We start from the raw sequence: 16,621 nt of genomic DNA, 5'->3' as shown, positions 1-16,621 counted from the left end.
CTTCGCTACTAGCCAGTTCATTTAAAACAGATCTAACGTTACAAACAAAAGAAGGGATTTACTGTAAGATAGCAGTTGAATTAATCAAATATAGTTTAAAGAAAAATTCTCCCTTTCATCACGCAATCTTTATATTCAAAAGAAATTCTGTTGAATAAAAACATTCTCATAACCTGACAAATGTTCAATAGTTTTTCTATAAAACAGGCCATGATTAATTTTTATCGGATTTTTTTGTCGTCTTACGGGGTTATAAAACCACAGGAACTGAGACAGAATTGTAAAATATTTTAGGTACGGCCTAGAGCGCCGTAAGAAACAGCTGAATAAAGTTTCGTATGCGCGTAGTCTGCTGGCAGCAATGAAACTCGTAGAAAACCAACGTTTTGTGAAAGTGTGACACGCGCTTGGATTCCAGTTTTTGTCTCCTTTTTATCCCTTTGATTTAGGTGTTGGATATTCCCTGGCACTCGGCCACTGCGTTATCAGCGCCACTAGCTTACAGTGACCGCTCCAGACACTGCGTATCTGATCGTGCGATTGAAAACTAATACGAGGCTTTTCCCCACATGTAGCGAGGCGCATGCGCTGTATGCAATACCTAAGTAGCAAAGGAACTAACGTACTGCGCAAGCTGCTATGCGACTAATACTGCGATCAGTTTATATAATAATTCCTTGCCTTTTACACAACCCGAAGTTTCATTACGGTGTTCGTAAGGGCCCACAAATGATCCCTATCCTAGGCCATATGAATCAAATCCATGTCCCCAAACCCTATTTTCTTACGACCCATTTTAATAAAAAGCTCCATCTTAAAATGGATCTTCCGAGATCCTAACAGACACTTCTCTACCCAATTGTATTTTCCTATCTTTGCATAGTTGCATTAAGAGGATTGTCTCAGCACTTCCAAACTTCGACGCCTCCAAAGACGCATATTTTATTTGCGTAATAAGATTCCTACAATTGATGTAGGCTACGTTGTAGCTCCTATACTCTACGCCAGTGGTATTCGACCTTTTTTGTTCGCGTACCCCCAGATATAATTTCTCTTCAACTTTGTACCCCCAAAGTTGTTGATGTATAATTCAAGTTATACATAGTATATAATCTACATCTAAAATAAATTAAATAAATTACATTACTTATTATTCAGTGTTTATCATAAAATAATTTTTTTTTTAAATTTCACGTACACCCTAAGATGTCTTCGCGTACCCCAGGTTGAATACCACTGCTCTAAGCTACCTGGCGAGTGGAGTAAAAGTGTGGGAGCGGACGTCGTACCGGGTGTTGTGGTAGTTGTCGCTTGATGTGGGCGAGGCTGGGATGGTTGTACGCCGCCATGTTGGCGAACACGAGTCTCTCCTCGTAGTCGTACTCGCAGAGGATCTTGTTGTCACACAGGTAGAAGCGGTCGCCCACACAGAACCTGCAACACAACGTAAACATCGTTACTCTGTACTTAATACGTTATGTCCCGATAGGCTGGGACCACAGGAGAAGAGGTTATTTAGCAAAAAAAACAGGCAACTTTTAACAGGGAAATTTTGGTCTCAAATCACGTGTTTCCAATCTCAAGTTATGGTATTTACTTTGTTCTAGGACGAGCAGCTACGGCGCTGCGCGCTTTATAATAGCAGCCATAAAAAACTTATGATGATGTTGCAACGTTGACATGACAGTTTTTTCTGTAGTACCTGTGTCTCCTTCACTACTGTTTTCTACTACTCTGCAAAAACATCTCCAAGGTTTTTCGACCAATCGCGTTATTCAGCGACGACAGGTCTTCGTGACATACCAAGTGAAGGACCTTGCAGGTTGCACTAATCACGTGTTTCTTTGTTTTTGTTGTTGTTGTTGTTGTTGCAATCGAGTGAGGCTACATCGCTGTGGCACTGGGCTGCCAGCGGTCTTTCTACGAATCTTGTGTATCCCCCAGATGATACGTAATTGAATATGGAACACCAGTGGAATGATAATTACGGGAGGCCTTCGAGAAAATCAAGTCCCACCACAAATAGCACATGGACTTAGGCGTAAATATGGGACTTTTGTTTGGAAATAAAAAAACGCCTGAGCTATGGTACGATCCGAGGGTGTACTGATTTATTTTTTAAAACAGAAACGGTGGTTTAATATTAAATTCAGAAAATACGCTCAGAAAAAAATCCTATTTTCAAGTTTGAAAACTCATAATGTCTTCAGTTTTGTAAAAATAATTCAATAGAGAAACAATTATTTTGTGTAACTCTGAAACGCATTTTCTAACAATGAGGTGAGAACGGAAATTTCTTGCGTTTCAAAACAAAGTTCTATGGAAAATATCAAAACCGAGGAAATTTGTGATTTATGAACCTCCGTTGTCGGTAAGTTCAATACGATGCTTAAAAACATGGACGAATTTCGTAGGAGCTATAAAAGAGGTTAGCGACCAGGGCATCAGTGGGGAAACAATATTCACATTTTAAGGCCGAATGGTAATTATATGTACCACCGACGTTAACGTTCAGTATCTTTGTATCTTGCCCGTAGAGTGTATATATATGGCTTCGTATTGTTCTCAGAACAAACAGCGATCATTTCCTTAAATAGCATTAACCGACTGGTCTTTGTAATGATTGAGTTGTGTTTTCTTTGCGGTACGACATAAATATTTAAATATGTAGACGAGCTTTGGATCCGAAGGGTTAACTTTTTTTTATTAGGTTGTCGTACTTTGGGCAGGTTTCAGCTGAAGTAGGAAGTGATTTTCCGGAGGGATTTCTTTTAATGATTGTGACGAAGCTTCTGAGTATAATGTCGGAGATTTAGTCAGTTGTAGGTGAGTTGCTATGAGGCCGCTGCAGTGGAAACTGAGTTTTCGGAGCGTGCGTCTGATATCGGCCCATCAATATTTAGGGTGTTCAAGAGACTGGGCCCAGCTGCGAGCGGATTTAAACAAACAGTGGGGACCCCTGAAACTTAAGCAGGGGGCAAACGGTGGCACATCACCATTTACTAGGCGATGCATTAAGCCGAATTTTTAGGTTATTGATGAGTATGTAAGGATTTGGAAGGAAGAGGTAGTGACCTATTTGAAGGCAGACCATCTTGGCGTTAATTTAATCCTTTATTAGGTGAAAATATTTTATACACATCTGTACAAAAGTACACAGAAACATATTAGTGATAAAATATTTGTTACTTTTATTTTAATCCAATTTTAACAAAGTACATAAAATAAGATGGTAAAGTTGCGTCATATTGTGATATAATAAGTATATATTAAATCTTGTCCGTCTAATCACAATAATTCTTATTAAATATTAAAATATTACAATAATTAACATTTAAAATATTTAAAATATTAAATGATGTTCCTTATCGAAATATTCGATTTACATTGGACCATCATTTTTCATGTTTAACGACATGTTTCAGTTCCTAAAAGAACCATCCTCAGGTGTATATAATTATATAAAGCTTCAAAACGATAAATAATTCAAATACAATTTTCATACATTATGCTAGCGTGCATTTTTATCAGATTTTATACCAGATATAAAATGATGTTCTTTTCCAGATTTTTATTCCATTTTTAATAACAAACTCGATGTTGTTCTGTATATATACATCATGCTCAATGTGACTTTAGTGTGGGTGAACGTTTTGTTGTTTTTGTATCAGTCTGTAATGTAAATAACATAAAGGTTAAATGAATATTAGTAAAATAGAAAACAAAGTAATATATATTGAAGATAATTTTTGAAACATACCAGAATACTTATATATATATATATATATATATATATATATATAAAGTACATAAAGAAGCGGAGAACATGAAGATGGCTGTCTTCTGGGTTGTTGCGCCGTGTAGTCGGGTAGAAGCCATCTGCAGACTCATCGCCGTGAAAACCTCAAATCCTACAAAGCGGAGGACATCGTAGCCGTCTGATGAGCAAATACCGAACGACAATTAAAAGTATAAATTCGTGCTTCCATCTGTAAGATTTTTGGTAAATCATATTGAACCGGCATCGGTGGTTCGCGTGGCGTGTTGAAACACTGTGGGTTATAAGTAATTAGAAAGCGTTACAAACGCTAATGGAAGTAGACATAGCATACGTCAAGTGCGACAGGCAGTCCCCAGAGAGCAGCACGAGCAGCACGTCCTGCCTGTCAAGAAAGCATGTTTCCCCGACTCAGTAAGACTTGTTTCTCAGCGCGAAGGGGTAAAGTTCGAAAGTCGCTCTCTCTGCTGTGGGTTCAAAACCTGCTCTCCAATATGTGGCACGAAACAAACAAGATGAACTTGCAAATTAACCTCTAGAGTGGTATGAAGACGGAACTGCACATTTTGTTACGCCTGTCTGCTTGTCTACTGTCTAGGTGAGAAAAAGACACAACAGTTTAGGCGAATGACCTCAAGGGACAATGCCATTTGGAATACCGAGAAACAGCTGGTAAGATATGAATAATCGAACGGGCGCTTTCGATAGTGTACTATATAGGTAGATTAGCGATTTTCTGAAAACCAGTTACTTATAAACAGATATTCGTATAGGCCAAATATATAATCGTTTCTTATCGATATTCTTCCTTTAACTAAGGGCGCTTTCCTCTCAGAAAGCTACAACAATAATTTCATTTGCTTTCAGATGTGATGTGGGTCTTAAAAACAAATTATAGTGAATGAAACACATGATAATAATAGTATAATGAAAAAGTAAAGTTTGTCCCGCTATACGCCATGTAGGCGCTTGGGGGGAGTGGAGGTATAGCTCCTCTCTTCCTTGACCTCGGCACTAGATGGGGGTGAGTGGTCAGCATCACGCTCCGGCCGGCTTTACCCCCGGGAAAGGACCCCCGGTACCCATTGTAGAGGAGGCTGGGTGGGCCCCAGAGCCGGTCTGGACGCAGAGACTAGAGGAAAAATCCTCTGCCCCCGTCGGGGACTGAACCCCGGTCGTCCAGCCCGTAGCTAGTCACTATACTGACTGAGCTATCCCGGCTCACAATAGTATAATGTAAGTATCATATTTTGAGGGTGGTACAATAAATGAGCAAGAGTTGAGCGTTACTTGCAGCACGGGAAGGGAACATTTTGGTTGTTGGAAATACTGAACGGAAGAGCTCACTCGGAAGACGTATGCATAAATGAGGGATGTAATTCAGTAATTGATTTTAATCAAACATGGCGAAGTGCACTAGATTCATGTGACATTGGGTAAGAAATATGTAGGCCGGCTCTCGTGAAAACTTTATTGAAGTTTCGGGTACCATAAAACGTGAAGAATTTCTTTGATTAGCTAAACCACTATCATCTTCTCAAGAAGTATTCTGCTACATGGAGTTACATGTGTGTTATAGAAAGTTTCTGTTAAATCTGTAGAAAGACAGAGGTCGGCTTTAGGCCTAAACGATCCGGTACGATATTTAAACTAGGCTAGAAATAAAGTTACCCTTAAAAAAATCGATGTGCGTGTATATATATATATATATATATATATATATATATATATATATATATTTATTGCTATCCATTAACGTCTATAAATAATGCAGTCACTAAATAACCAAGTGAAACCAAAATCAAATTTCATTCTACTTTAGTCGTACCGAGTTTCATTGATATGGATGAAGTAGTATGGACTGTTATATGTGAACAGAAGCCAGGTAGACTGGAGGGTATAGCGAAACTAACACGCGGTTTCCGATTATTTTCGGAAAGCCTCTGAAGAGAAAGATTCTTTTCCTTATCACTTTTATCTGGGGATACTTTTAAAACAAGGACTTTACGCCGATAGAAAGCTGGATTGCGAAACATGAGTGGGGGGCGTAAGAAAAAGAGAGAGACAACTATCACATATGTCACATGGTCTGCTGCTAGTCCCCGGACTAGAAACGTAAAGGTATTGCAGCTTCTGCAAGTCTCTCTGGCGTAGTGTGTTCAGAAAATAGCACGTGACTCCTTGAGAGCGGCGCTGCCACATCGGCTTGGCATTAGAATCACTTATCATACACGTAAGAGGAGAGCGACGATGTGGCAGCTATGCCGACGGGAGAGTAGGAGAAATGGAGTTGTGGAGATTGTTCGATTTTAATATTCTGAGTCGTGGCGAATTTATTTGGGGGCAAGTCCTATTTCGTGGGCTACGTGTAGTACGACACAGAAGATGAAGAGAACTTTAACAAGATTGTAGTTGGATAACTTCAAAGGAGAAGACTTATTGGAAGATCAATATACAAATAAGAAAATTATACTAAAATGAATATTTAAGACATTATAGTGACAAATAAGATATTCCCAACATTACACTGGTGAATGCCTCTCAGGAGGTACAAGACGCGTGCTGTTGCATTTCTCATGGTTCCGACTGTACAAAAGCAGAGTGTGGGATTAGTCACAGCGGCTGCCACAGAACTTTCTGCTCTTTGAGTTTCTAATCGCATCTCCCGATCTGATCCCCCCCCCCCCCATCACACCCCATATAAACCCCGGATCTTGAAGTCAAAGTCGTTCCAATTCGAAAAGCCAAATTGATCTTTGTACATCGAACTAATACGCTGGCGCTGAATTCCAATGTGTATTGTATGTGATATGAATATCCTGTTTTATACACGATCGAGTCTGGAAAATGAAAAACATAGTGACCACGGGGTGCTGCATATGTCCCCCCCAAAATTCAGTTGCTACGTTTAAAAAAATGTTATTTCAGAAACAGAAAAAAACAAACGAGATTAAAAATATGTAATAGAGAAATTCAAGCAATTTATACTCTTGTATAGTTTCAAATTTCAGAAGGGTGGAGCACACAAATAAACACAGTAATGTAAGATATTGAACGAAAAATATTAAAGCAGATTAAATTATTATGTACGTAAGATTTGAGGTATTCACAGCGGTGAGTATGAAGATTTCTGTCTTCTGGGTTGTTGCGCTGTGTAGTCTGGTCGATGTTAACCAACGTTTCAGAGGTCATACTGCCTCCATCATCAGGGCGATGAGTATGAAGATTTCTGTCTTCTGAGTTGTTGCTCTATGTAGTCCGGTAGATATTTACCAACGTTTTGGAGGTCATACTGCCTCCGTCATCGGGGCGATGAAGATTTCTGTCTTCTGGGTTGTTGCGCTGTGTAGTCTGGTCGATGTTAACCAACGTTTCAGAGGTCATACTGCCTCCATCATCAGGGCGATGAGTATGAAGATTTCTATCTTCTGGGTTGTTGCGCTGTGTAGTCTGGTTGATGTTAACCAACGTTTCAGAGGTCATACTGCCTCCATCATCAGGGCGATGAGTATGAAGATTTCTGTCTTCTGAGTTGTTGCTCTATGTAGTCCGGTAGATATTTACCAACGTTTCGGAGGTCATACTGCCTCCGTCATCGGGGCGATGAAGATTTCTGTCTTCTGGGTTGTTGCGCTGTGTAGTCTGGTCGATGTTAACCAACGTTTCAGAGGTCATACTGCCTCCATCATCAGGGCGATGAGTATGAAGATTTCTATCTTCTGGGTTGTTGCGCTGTGTAGTCTGGTCGATGTTTACCAACGTTTCAGAGGTCATACTGCCTCCATCATCAGGGCGATTCTTAGTATGAAGATTTCTGTCTTCTGGGTTGTTGCCCTGTGTAGTCTGGTCGATGTTTACCAACGTTTCAGAGGTCATACTGCCTCCGTCATCAGGGCGATGAATTCATCGCCCTGATGCCATTTTAATATTCTCCATCGTGTGAACCTGACATCGTATATAACTGAAATTTGATCACGGTGACTATGGAATAAAAGTAAAATGAGTTGAGGTGTCGGGTCCAAGTGAAAAGCTTGTTTCAAAATGATCCAGAGTCTGTACGAAAAATACAATGCAACATAACTTTCCACACCAAGGACCTAGACTGTCGCACTAACTCTATAGTACAACAGAAGTCATTTCCTGACTATTTTTCTGCTATAAGAAACAGACACATCGTGTGAACCGCACTTATGGGAACTTCAGCATTTGCTACCAATTCGAGGTTAACTTATGTCGCTACTTGTCGTCATGTGCTTAAAGTCAGTTAACAGATATTATAGACGAAATAAAGGCGAACCAGTTGATGAGGCAGCTAAATTATCATGCAGTTAGTTATTTAGTAGGTAAGTCACTTAGAATGAAAGAACTGTACAGTGAAAAGGATATCAGGAATAAAGAAAGACCGAACAACAGAATGGAGGATAATGCGACACTTAGTCATTTCGTTCGTTTGTTAGTTAGTCAGTTGGTAACGACGTATAGTTTCAAGTTCCAAGGAAAAGCTAAGGAGAACGCGGAACAACGCTTCTCGAGGCTATAGGCACTTTGAAAAATGCCACTCAAGTTTGGAAACTTCAGGAGTAGCGAGAACTTGGGAGAGAATTCTCGCTGCCAGGGTCATGAAACATGCAGCATCGTCCCTGGGGACGCGGCCCTACAATTATCAAGCACGTGTGCCTTCTGCATTACTCAACAGTCACAGATTCGAGTCCGGACACGGGGAATGGCGCAGATTCCTTTGAGACGCTACCAGTTGTTCATTCGGGCAAGAAATTATTCGACTTCATAGAACTGGAAGATTTATTGTCGTGGTCACGCGGGTTTGCCAATGATGGGTTCATTTAACGACGCTCTACAAATGAAATAAGTTATACCGCATCGATTATTCTTGAAAATTTGAAGGAAGCGGTTTTGGACCATTTTAAAATAACGACTCAAAGGAATCATAACAGAAGGACCATCTCCGGTGTATCAGCAGGATTTAAAACACGCGATCTACAATGTATGAAGCAGGAATAAAATTACCATATCCCGACGACCCGTCACAGCCTTTGTGATTTATACCGCTATTAATATTTACACTTTCCACCTGAACTGTTTTGAATGGGTCCAACATTATACTTGCTTATATGGTAGTAATTATTTGTTCTGGTTCAATGATTCTTGCACCATTAAATTTGATATAAATTACACATCTGATAATAACTCTTTGAATTCATGTGATTGAATGCAGAAAGCATTTTCCCCATTTAACTCATTAAAGCACGGTAATAAATGCCTACACCAGCTACTTTAACTTTTAAAACAGTTGATTTTGTCTACAATGCATTTGTGGATTTCGTATGATTATCAGAATAAAATATTAATTAGATAAACGTTATGGTTCCGAGGGTTAAATAACATCCCTATACTTCAAAATCCTATCTGTTATTCCATGTTTAAAACTTTAAGAGCGGAAAATTTAAAATATAAAGTTGTGAACACGAGGCGAGTAGAAATAAGTAAGTAAAATTTAAGTTTGTAATGTTTCAAAACATGTAGGCATGACACTTATTTTACAGATTTTTTAAATTTCCATACGTCAATGGTCTTGATATTCATTTATTGCGCAATATAATTCTACTGCTAAAAAGTTTGTCACTTTGTGTGGAATAAAATTACTTTTTATTATTTTTACGTGAATATATTAATTTATTAACCATTTGTTACAATACAGTTTGGCGTAATTTTGCTGAGATACGAGCCGCCACTTAATAAAGTTGTCTGGTGTATAGTTTTGGTACAAGTCAGCACAGAGAAGAGGTTTTGTATTTATGTTGTTCATAATACACAGTCACCGCTAATAGGTGTTGTATGTCTTATTTTACTAATATATTTGAAGCCGCTTACAAGAATTAGACCCTATGCAATAAAAATTTATCGAAAATTCAGGCAACTCTGATTTTCATGCATTGATGGTTGTAATTGCAAACTATTAGATCGGATTAATAAACACAAAGTTTCGCTTTAACCACAGTCAACGAATGTTACGTCATATTGTAATCTACTTCCTCAAGTCAGTAAGTTGTCTTTCAACAATCAAACTGAAAGGATGTCTATTTCACAAGTGCCTCGAATATTAATTGTGGCATCTCATGTTTAATTAACTTGCCAGAATGCGTTTAGGGATCTATTTAATTACTTTTCCGTGCCACACAAATCGTTCCGCTCGGTGTTAAGTGACGATAGTTTAGCGGATATCAATCAACGTTGTTAAGATCTGGACATTTATAATGTATTTTGTTTTCTGGTTTCAATGTAATTTTATTTTTTGACAAATACAACAAGTGTCAGGAATTGTTTACGTGATTTTTCGACCACTCTCTATATTAATCACCACTAACAGCTGTTATCTGGTGTAATGTTTGAACACATTACAATTTTATCATGGCAGTAATGCGATTTATTATTTGTAATACATTAGCCGCCGCTGGCGTATTGTTTATCGTGTTGTACTGGCTCACCAGCCGCCACTGACATGTTATCTGGTGTATTGTTGGTCTGTCACTATAACTTTGCAGCTAATTCCCTGTCTGTCGTCTTCAAGTTAAGCAACTTAATGCCTGCACATTATCATGTCTGCCCACTTGTCAACTATCTCGCGGTGTGTCTCTACCTGTCAGCATTGTTCCACGAGACGCGTAGCAGGCGATGCACAACTTCGCACAACTGTCTGTCCGTCTGTCGACAAACTGCCCGATTTTATTCCAACATCCGAACTCAATTTCCATAGTCGAGAATAATTAACAAAGCTAGATACATTTTTTTCCCCACAGATTTCAGAATGACAGAAATGTTCAGAGACTTTTCTTGTCAACTTCATCAAATATCAACGGGATGTCGCCCGAAAAAAGTAACTAAGGAACTTCCACATATTGTTGCCACAGTGTGCGTTACAGTTGAAAAACAAACAGACAAATAATTACGCACAAGTCCTGAACGGACCTTAAGACAAATATCATAGAAAATTCCCTGCTCACCACAGCGAGCTTCTGAAATCAACACACGGGAAACTATTTATCTATGATCCGTTTAATATTAAACTATTTCCATCTAGGTTTTCCAAAAGACAACAGAATGCCACGTGTTTTCCCCACTGAAGATCTACTCATTTCATTTTTACCATTCTCGGTCCACGCCATTGTCATCATCACCCTGTTAGTAAGTCGTAAAACCTTTCGAGGTGTAATGCCATCCAGTATGTTCATTATTCTATATCGCAGGACCACATATTATCTGTTTTTTTTTAAATATCCGCAGTCAATGTTCTTCCCCAAGAAGAACAAAAAAGTAAAGTTAAAGCTGTCCCAGCACTTAAAATATCACGTCTTTAAATACAGGCGTACCTCGCTTTATTGCGCTTCGCAGATATTGCGTCTTTTACAAATTGAAGGTTTGTGGCAACCCTGCGTCGAGCAAGTTTATCGGCGCCATTTTTCCAACAGCATGTGCTCACTTCGTGTCTCTGTGACACATTTTGGTAAGTCTCGCAATATTTCAAACTTTTTAATTATTATTTTATCTGTTAATAGACTACAGTACAGTGTAAACATAACGTTTATATGCACTGGAAAACCAAAAAAAATTCGTGTGGCTCGCTTTATTGCGGTGGTCTGGAACCGAACCCGCAATATCTCCGAGGTATGACTGTATAGAGTAGTAGAGGTTCAGCTCCACACACAATTATCTGCATTAGTGGAGGTGAATGATCTGCTTCACGTCCTGGTATCCCTTGGATATGACGTAGAGCGGTTCTGAATGCGATGGAAAACAGATTATCCCAGTCCTCAGCCTAGTCTCTGTTTTGACTCAGTTCGTTGTCCCTAATGGCTTCTCATACTTAACTCTTTTATTACATTGTTTAATCTTTATTTTCTGAAATGCAGATAGGAAAACTGATCACAGTACACCGCAGAAACAAACGTCCGTGATTTTCGTCAATCCACTCGCAGAATTGGACACTGTCGTTTGCCTACTGAACCGCTAGGAGACACGACAGTTCGCTGCACGTGACGCATAGCTAATTGCACTTGTCGGCCACACTAGAGCCACCTGTCGACTACAACTGGCAACCTCTATCCCAGTTATTATGGTTGTGATGTAACATTATCAAGCGGAAAACAACAGCTGCCCCTGGGCGATGCATCTGTGCATTTAGCAGCGATACTAACCTCTATAGTACAAGTTGTTTAGTAAAATTCAAATCTGTGAAGACTTCGGAAATATGTGATCTTATACAAGAATCAGTACAGAATCGGCCTGAAAATAACTACACTGATACCTGTACTTTGACTAACGTACGTAACCACGTACAAGACCACACGGCATCACAACCACAAAACCACCAACAACAACTTCAGCTCGGTGAGAACTTCAACCATCTGATATTGTGGCATAACAGCGGTGTTTGCGTTAATGAAAGTAAGAGAATTTCTGGAACTGAGGTTTCACTCAAATTACCGACGGTGTTAGAGATGAGAAGGAATATTCAGCTGTACAGTTGCCAGTTATGATTGTGCCCTTTGTTCATGTTAAATGTAGAGAAAGGTTTGCAAATGCAAGGTATAAACAATGCAGATAAAGTCTTATGTTTGAAACCAGCGCAAATATCGGGGTTCCTACAAGTGAATATGATGACGAGCACGGATAAGTGAGAGATTTTTATACCACCTTCCACTTGCGATCACTTCGAAATAAACCCAACAGATCGCCAATGCGGACTGCATTAATCTGTCGATGTTCGGCCTTCTGGGTTGAAACGATATGTGAACTTGTAACCCCGAAGATGGAGGCATTATGTTCCTCCGAAAAGTAATATCTACCAAGAAGTTCGCACGGCCTTGCAAACCAAAACATCGATATCGACACATCATCACTGTAAGAACATCTAAGCTCATATGGATTAATCTGGCTACGGCTAGGTGAACTTGATGACAAATTCCTGTTCCATAAAAGACAGATTTTCCTTGCTATGTGAGCGACTATAATTTTTTTTGGCGTTACTATAAGACTGTATATAGTAACTCTAATAAATTATTTGACATCTTAAATCCAGAGGCTTCTAGCGCCATGCATGACGGCAACTTCTCCACCTCGGCTGTAAGGCAGGTAGAGAGTATTTCAGGCGATCCCATGATATTTACCAAAGACCTAAACTTTATCGTACGTAGGCCTCTCTGGGCTTAAAATTAAGATACTGCAGACACAAACCCATTGCACCGGGTAGTTTTTTAGAGTAATGACCGACGTTTCTGAGGAGGTTATTACGCCGTCATCAGATCAGGGCTATGAGTGATGGATAGAGTAAGTTTCTCTGAAACGTCGGACAATATGTGCTAGACTACGCGGCCCAAGATCCCGGAAGACATCTACATTCATATTTTTACGTGTATAAAAAAAGGACGACAGTGTGAATTATTTTGAGCATACGCTTGTTTGTTTACTTCCAGGTAACTTCAGTCTCATAAAATATTATTAACCGTATTAAAAACCCATGGAAAAAAATTTTAGATCGAAAATGAGATCATCGTGTATGAAATGTTATACGAATCCGTTCTTTTGTTCCACAGAGGTAACATTATTGTATACATTTTTGTGTAGTCAATTCATAGGACCATAAATGCAGACCAAATCTTATAAGTACACTTCTAAATTAAAGGTTAACTTTAACAGGAGTGGAAATGTGTACTCCACCGGAGTACAAATATAACCATTTCAGATGATTTCTTTATAGATTTTCCTGCTTAGTTTGTATCGACAAAGATTACATAGTAGGAATATACCAAAATTAATGTACGAAATGGATTATATTATATGAGGTTATTTTTACGGTAATAAAGACTTTAAACGAAACCATCGGAGTTCTGAAGTAGCTGGACAAGGGTTCAATAAACTTTCACTAGTTCACTGCTCAGGGGCAAATTACCGGGTAAACGTCGTTTATCATATAGAGTCAGTAGTGACGCACAAGATGCACCTGTGCCTACAGAAAGCACGCTATATATACTGGCTACAGTACACGCAATTATACCCCAGAAGCATCAGCAGTAGAAACAGCAGAATGTCGATCTACGCGGTAAGTAGCCAGAAAGTTATAAAAGCTGTTGTTATCTCCAGATGGCCGTCTTCTGAGTTGTAACGCCGTGAAATCTCGTAGAAGTTTACCAACGTTTCAGACGTCCTAGCTGTCTCCACATCAGGACCAGACTACACGGCGCTACAACCCAGAAGACAGCCATCTTCGGACTCACGGCCGTCAGGACCTCATATCCTACTGTTGTAATTTCGTGCACAAGTTTGTTTACCAAACAGCGAGAAGGAAGGTGTCTGCAACCCTTCTATTAGATTCTACATCATTATGTAGGCATTCGCTATAAGTACAAGGATATTTGAAAGTCTTCTATATATTCCTGCACTATTTTGTCGTTGTATAGAGCCAATAGAAAATTCTCCCCTAAATTATTGCAAAAGTATTTTGTTCTGTAGGACAAATAGTCCTAGAAATATATTTGAAGCATTCCTCATTTTACGTTCGCGCACCGACGTATCAGTACATTTCGTAAACAGATTTTCCCTGCAAATTTATTAAGTATGTTCTTGTATGCGGTATACATAAAACTAACATTCAAGTTTTTTATGTTAACATGTTCTACATAATAATTAGTCTGATCTTACACAATTGCAAGTAATTAATTAAGTTACTGTCTGGAGCAATGATTAACTTTTTAAATAAAAAAATCCAGTCTGTAATAAACTGACGAACTGGATACGTGATAAACAAAGCAATAATACATTAACCTATTCGACGCTAATCACCTGTCTAATCGATACGACATCCCTCGATGATACGGAATCGAAACATCTCTGCTGCTCCATTATGTACACAAGTTTGTGCGATATGTGATAGTTTTTTGATTTGTTCCAGGTATTTATATTTCTGGCGCTGTGCGCTTGTGCTGTCAGTGTCGAGTACCCGTATGGGAGTTATGGTGGATACGATCTGCTTGCTAACGCCCTCGAAAAACTACAACAGCCCCTGCCACTAAATTCAGCTGCCAAATAACCTGCTTCAGTGGTACGATCTCGTACAGCTAAGACAGATTTCAGCACTGAATTCAGGACAGAAATGTAACGAAAGCTCAAATAAAGTTCTTAGGAATATTTATCTGAGTTTTAACTTTGTTTTTAAACCTGAGCAACTCGTACGGTGTTTAATAGAGATCCATCTTGACGACAGATCACTCGTCTGTGTAATTCAGCTTATCTGACACTACAGAGAAACATCTGTGCAAATGAATGAGGATTTATACGATAAAAATAATCTTCTTGTTCTAGCTATGGTTCTTTGTAATAATTAAACACATTTTACATTGAAATAAGAAGTCGTTGATAGTCGTTGAACTCAGTTTCCTCAATGAGAGTTCACTTTAGATTTGTGGTTTCTGCGTCGATGACTTTAAACCTATTGAACCAAACGTCTCTACATAAACGGAGTACGCATGCAGATCTTCACTTCATCATTGATTTACTAAACGACGTGCATGTATGTTTAATAATCTGAGGATTCCGAAATAAATGTTGACGAACGCACAATTTTTGCACTCATATTTCAATGTTACATTTACCGTGTAAGCAAAATAAATTCGACTTTGAGCCACGTCACAGTAGAAGGGAAGGAAATTCTGAATATTAACTAAAAACATTTCTTCCTTTTTAAGTTAGACGCAATCAGTAGAATTTTGAAAACTGGCTTTTACACAACACTGTATTTTTAGAACCAAAGGCACTATAAAATTATAACAATGAAGGCATAAGCTTTTACCCGCATGAGCTACTTGTAAAGCTTAAATGTAATAATTTCACTTCCGATTGTACAAGCAAAATCTGGGTTATCCCTCAACACGTGTAATTGTTTTCGCGGACTTAGCCCGGTATCAACTAGCTGATACAATAAAATGTTACGTATAACAATACTGAAGCCGGATTGTAAGGAATATTAGGTGGATTAGATACTTGTATCATTGTTATTTACGGTGGTATTGTAACCCGGTCATGCGATAGATATATGGAAATATCGTTATCGAAGCCTCCTTACACACGTGCGTCTTCCTCTTCGATGTTACCTGTATTCCAAGCCCAAATCGTCAAGCTGCGTGCCGCTTGTACAAATCAGAGAGCTACAAATGTTTATTTTTAGTGTCATATTTAAGCAATGCGAATTTGTAAGCGAAAGATAGAGACGGAATTTAGGTGATGGGTTAAAATGTCAAATGGCCATATGATCGAATGGTACTAGAGTTTGAATATTTGTAGTCCTATTTACACGAATTGTGATATATTACAGATTTTTATCATCATCATGTTTCGAAAGAACGTGTATCAGAAATCAAAATTTGGTATGTTTAATTTGCCCATGTAACTTAAACGATTCGCATCGTCACCATATTTGTAATAACTACGTGGCTTATAAACAGAATTTAATATCTAGGTTATATTTGCGATCTGACGTGTCTGGCGCTGATGGTTCATCATTTAAATAGAGTTCATGCCCCCATAATTTTATGTTATAGAAGTTTATCATTTCCCTCAGTCCCTCTGGAAAAATGTTTGAACAGTACCTTCAATTAGACACGATCGCTTCCTTACATGTGTTTTCCAATTACATGTTCATTAATAATTGGTTCGTTCAGAGCTCTAAACTATAATCTGCTGACAACTTCGTTAATTGAAATAACAAATCGTCAAATAAACAAATATGTTTGTAAGTACGTCATGTTGTTATGATCGATTGTAGAATGAGGTTGA

The 16,621-nt window shown here is 38.7% G+C and overlaps 1 protein-coding gene and 1 long non-coding RNA gene across 3 annotated transcripts in view; one reads left to right on the top strand and one right to left on the bottom strand.

Annotated features, from left to right (window-relative positions):
- Window positions 1–16,621, bottom strand: part of LOC110831755 (LIM domain only protein 3) — a 233,735-nt gene that overhangs the window by 8,511 nt on the left and 208,603 nt on the right. For both annotated transcript variants that reach the window (XM_022068108.2, XM_022068106.2), the window contains one exon: window positions 1,290–1,434. In XM_022068108.2, coding sequence (XP_021923800.1) covers window positions 1,290–1,434 — 145 coding nt within the window. The remainder of the gene's footprint in view (window positions 1–1,289; window positions 1,435–16,621) is intronic.
- Window positions 13,795–14,981, top strand: LOC110831756 (uncharacterized). The gene is made up of 2 exons (XR_002543695.2): window positions 13,795–13,892; window positions 14,742–14,981. It is a non-coding gene; the product is annotated as an uncharacterized LOC110831756 (long non-coding RNA).

The sequence above is a fragment of the Zootermopsis nevadensis genome, unplaced genomic scaffold (genome assembly GCF_977971745.1).
Source record: "Zootermopsis nevadensis isolate Lab colony 2312 unplaced genomic scaffold, Znev_1.0 Znev_ptg000028l, whole genome shotgun sequence".
NCBI classification, from domain to species: domain Eukaryota; kingdom Metazoa; phylum Arthropoda; class Insecta; order Blattodea; family Termopsidae; genus Zootermopsis; species Zootermopsis nevadensis.
This window is presented reverse-complemented; position numbering and strand designations above follow the sequence as displayed.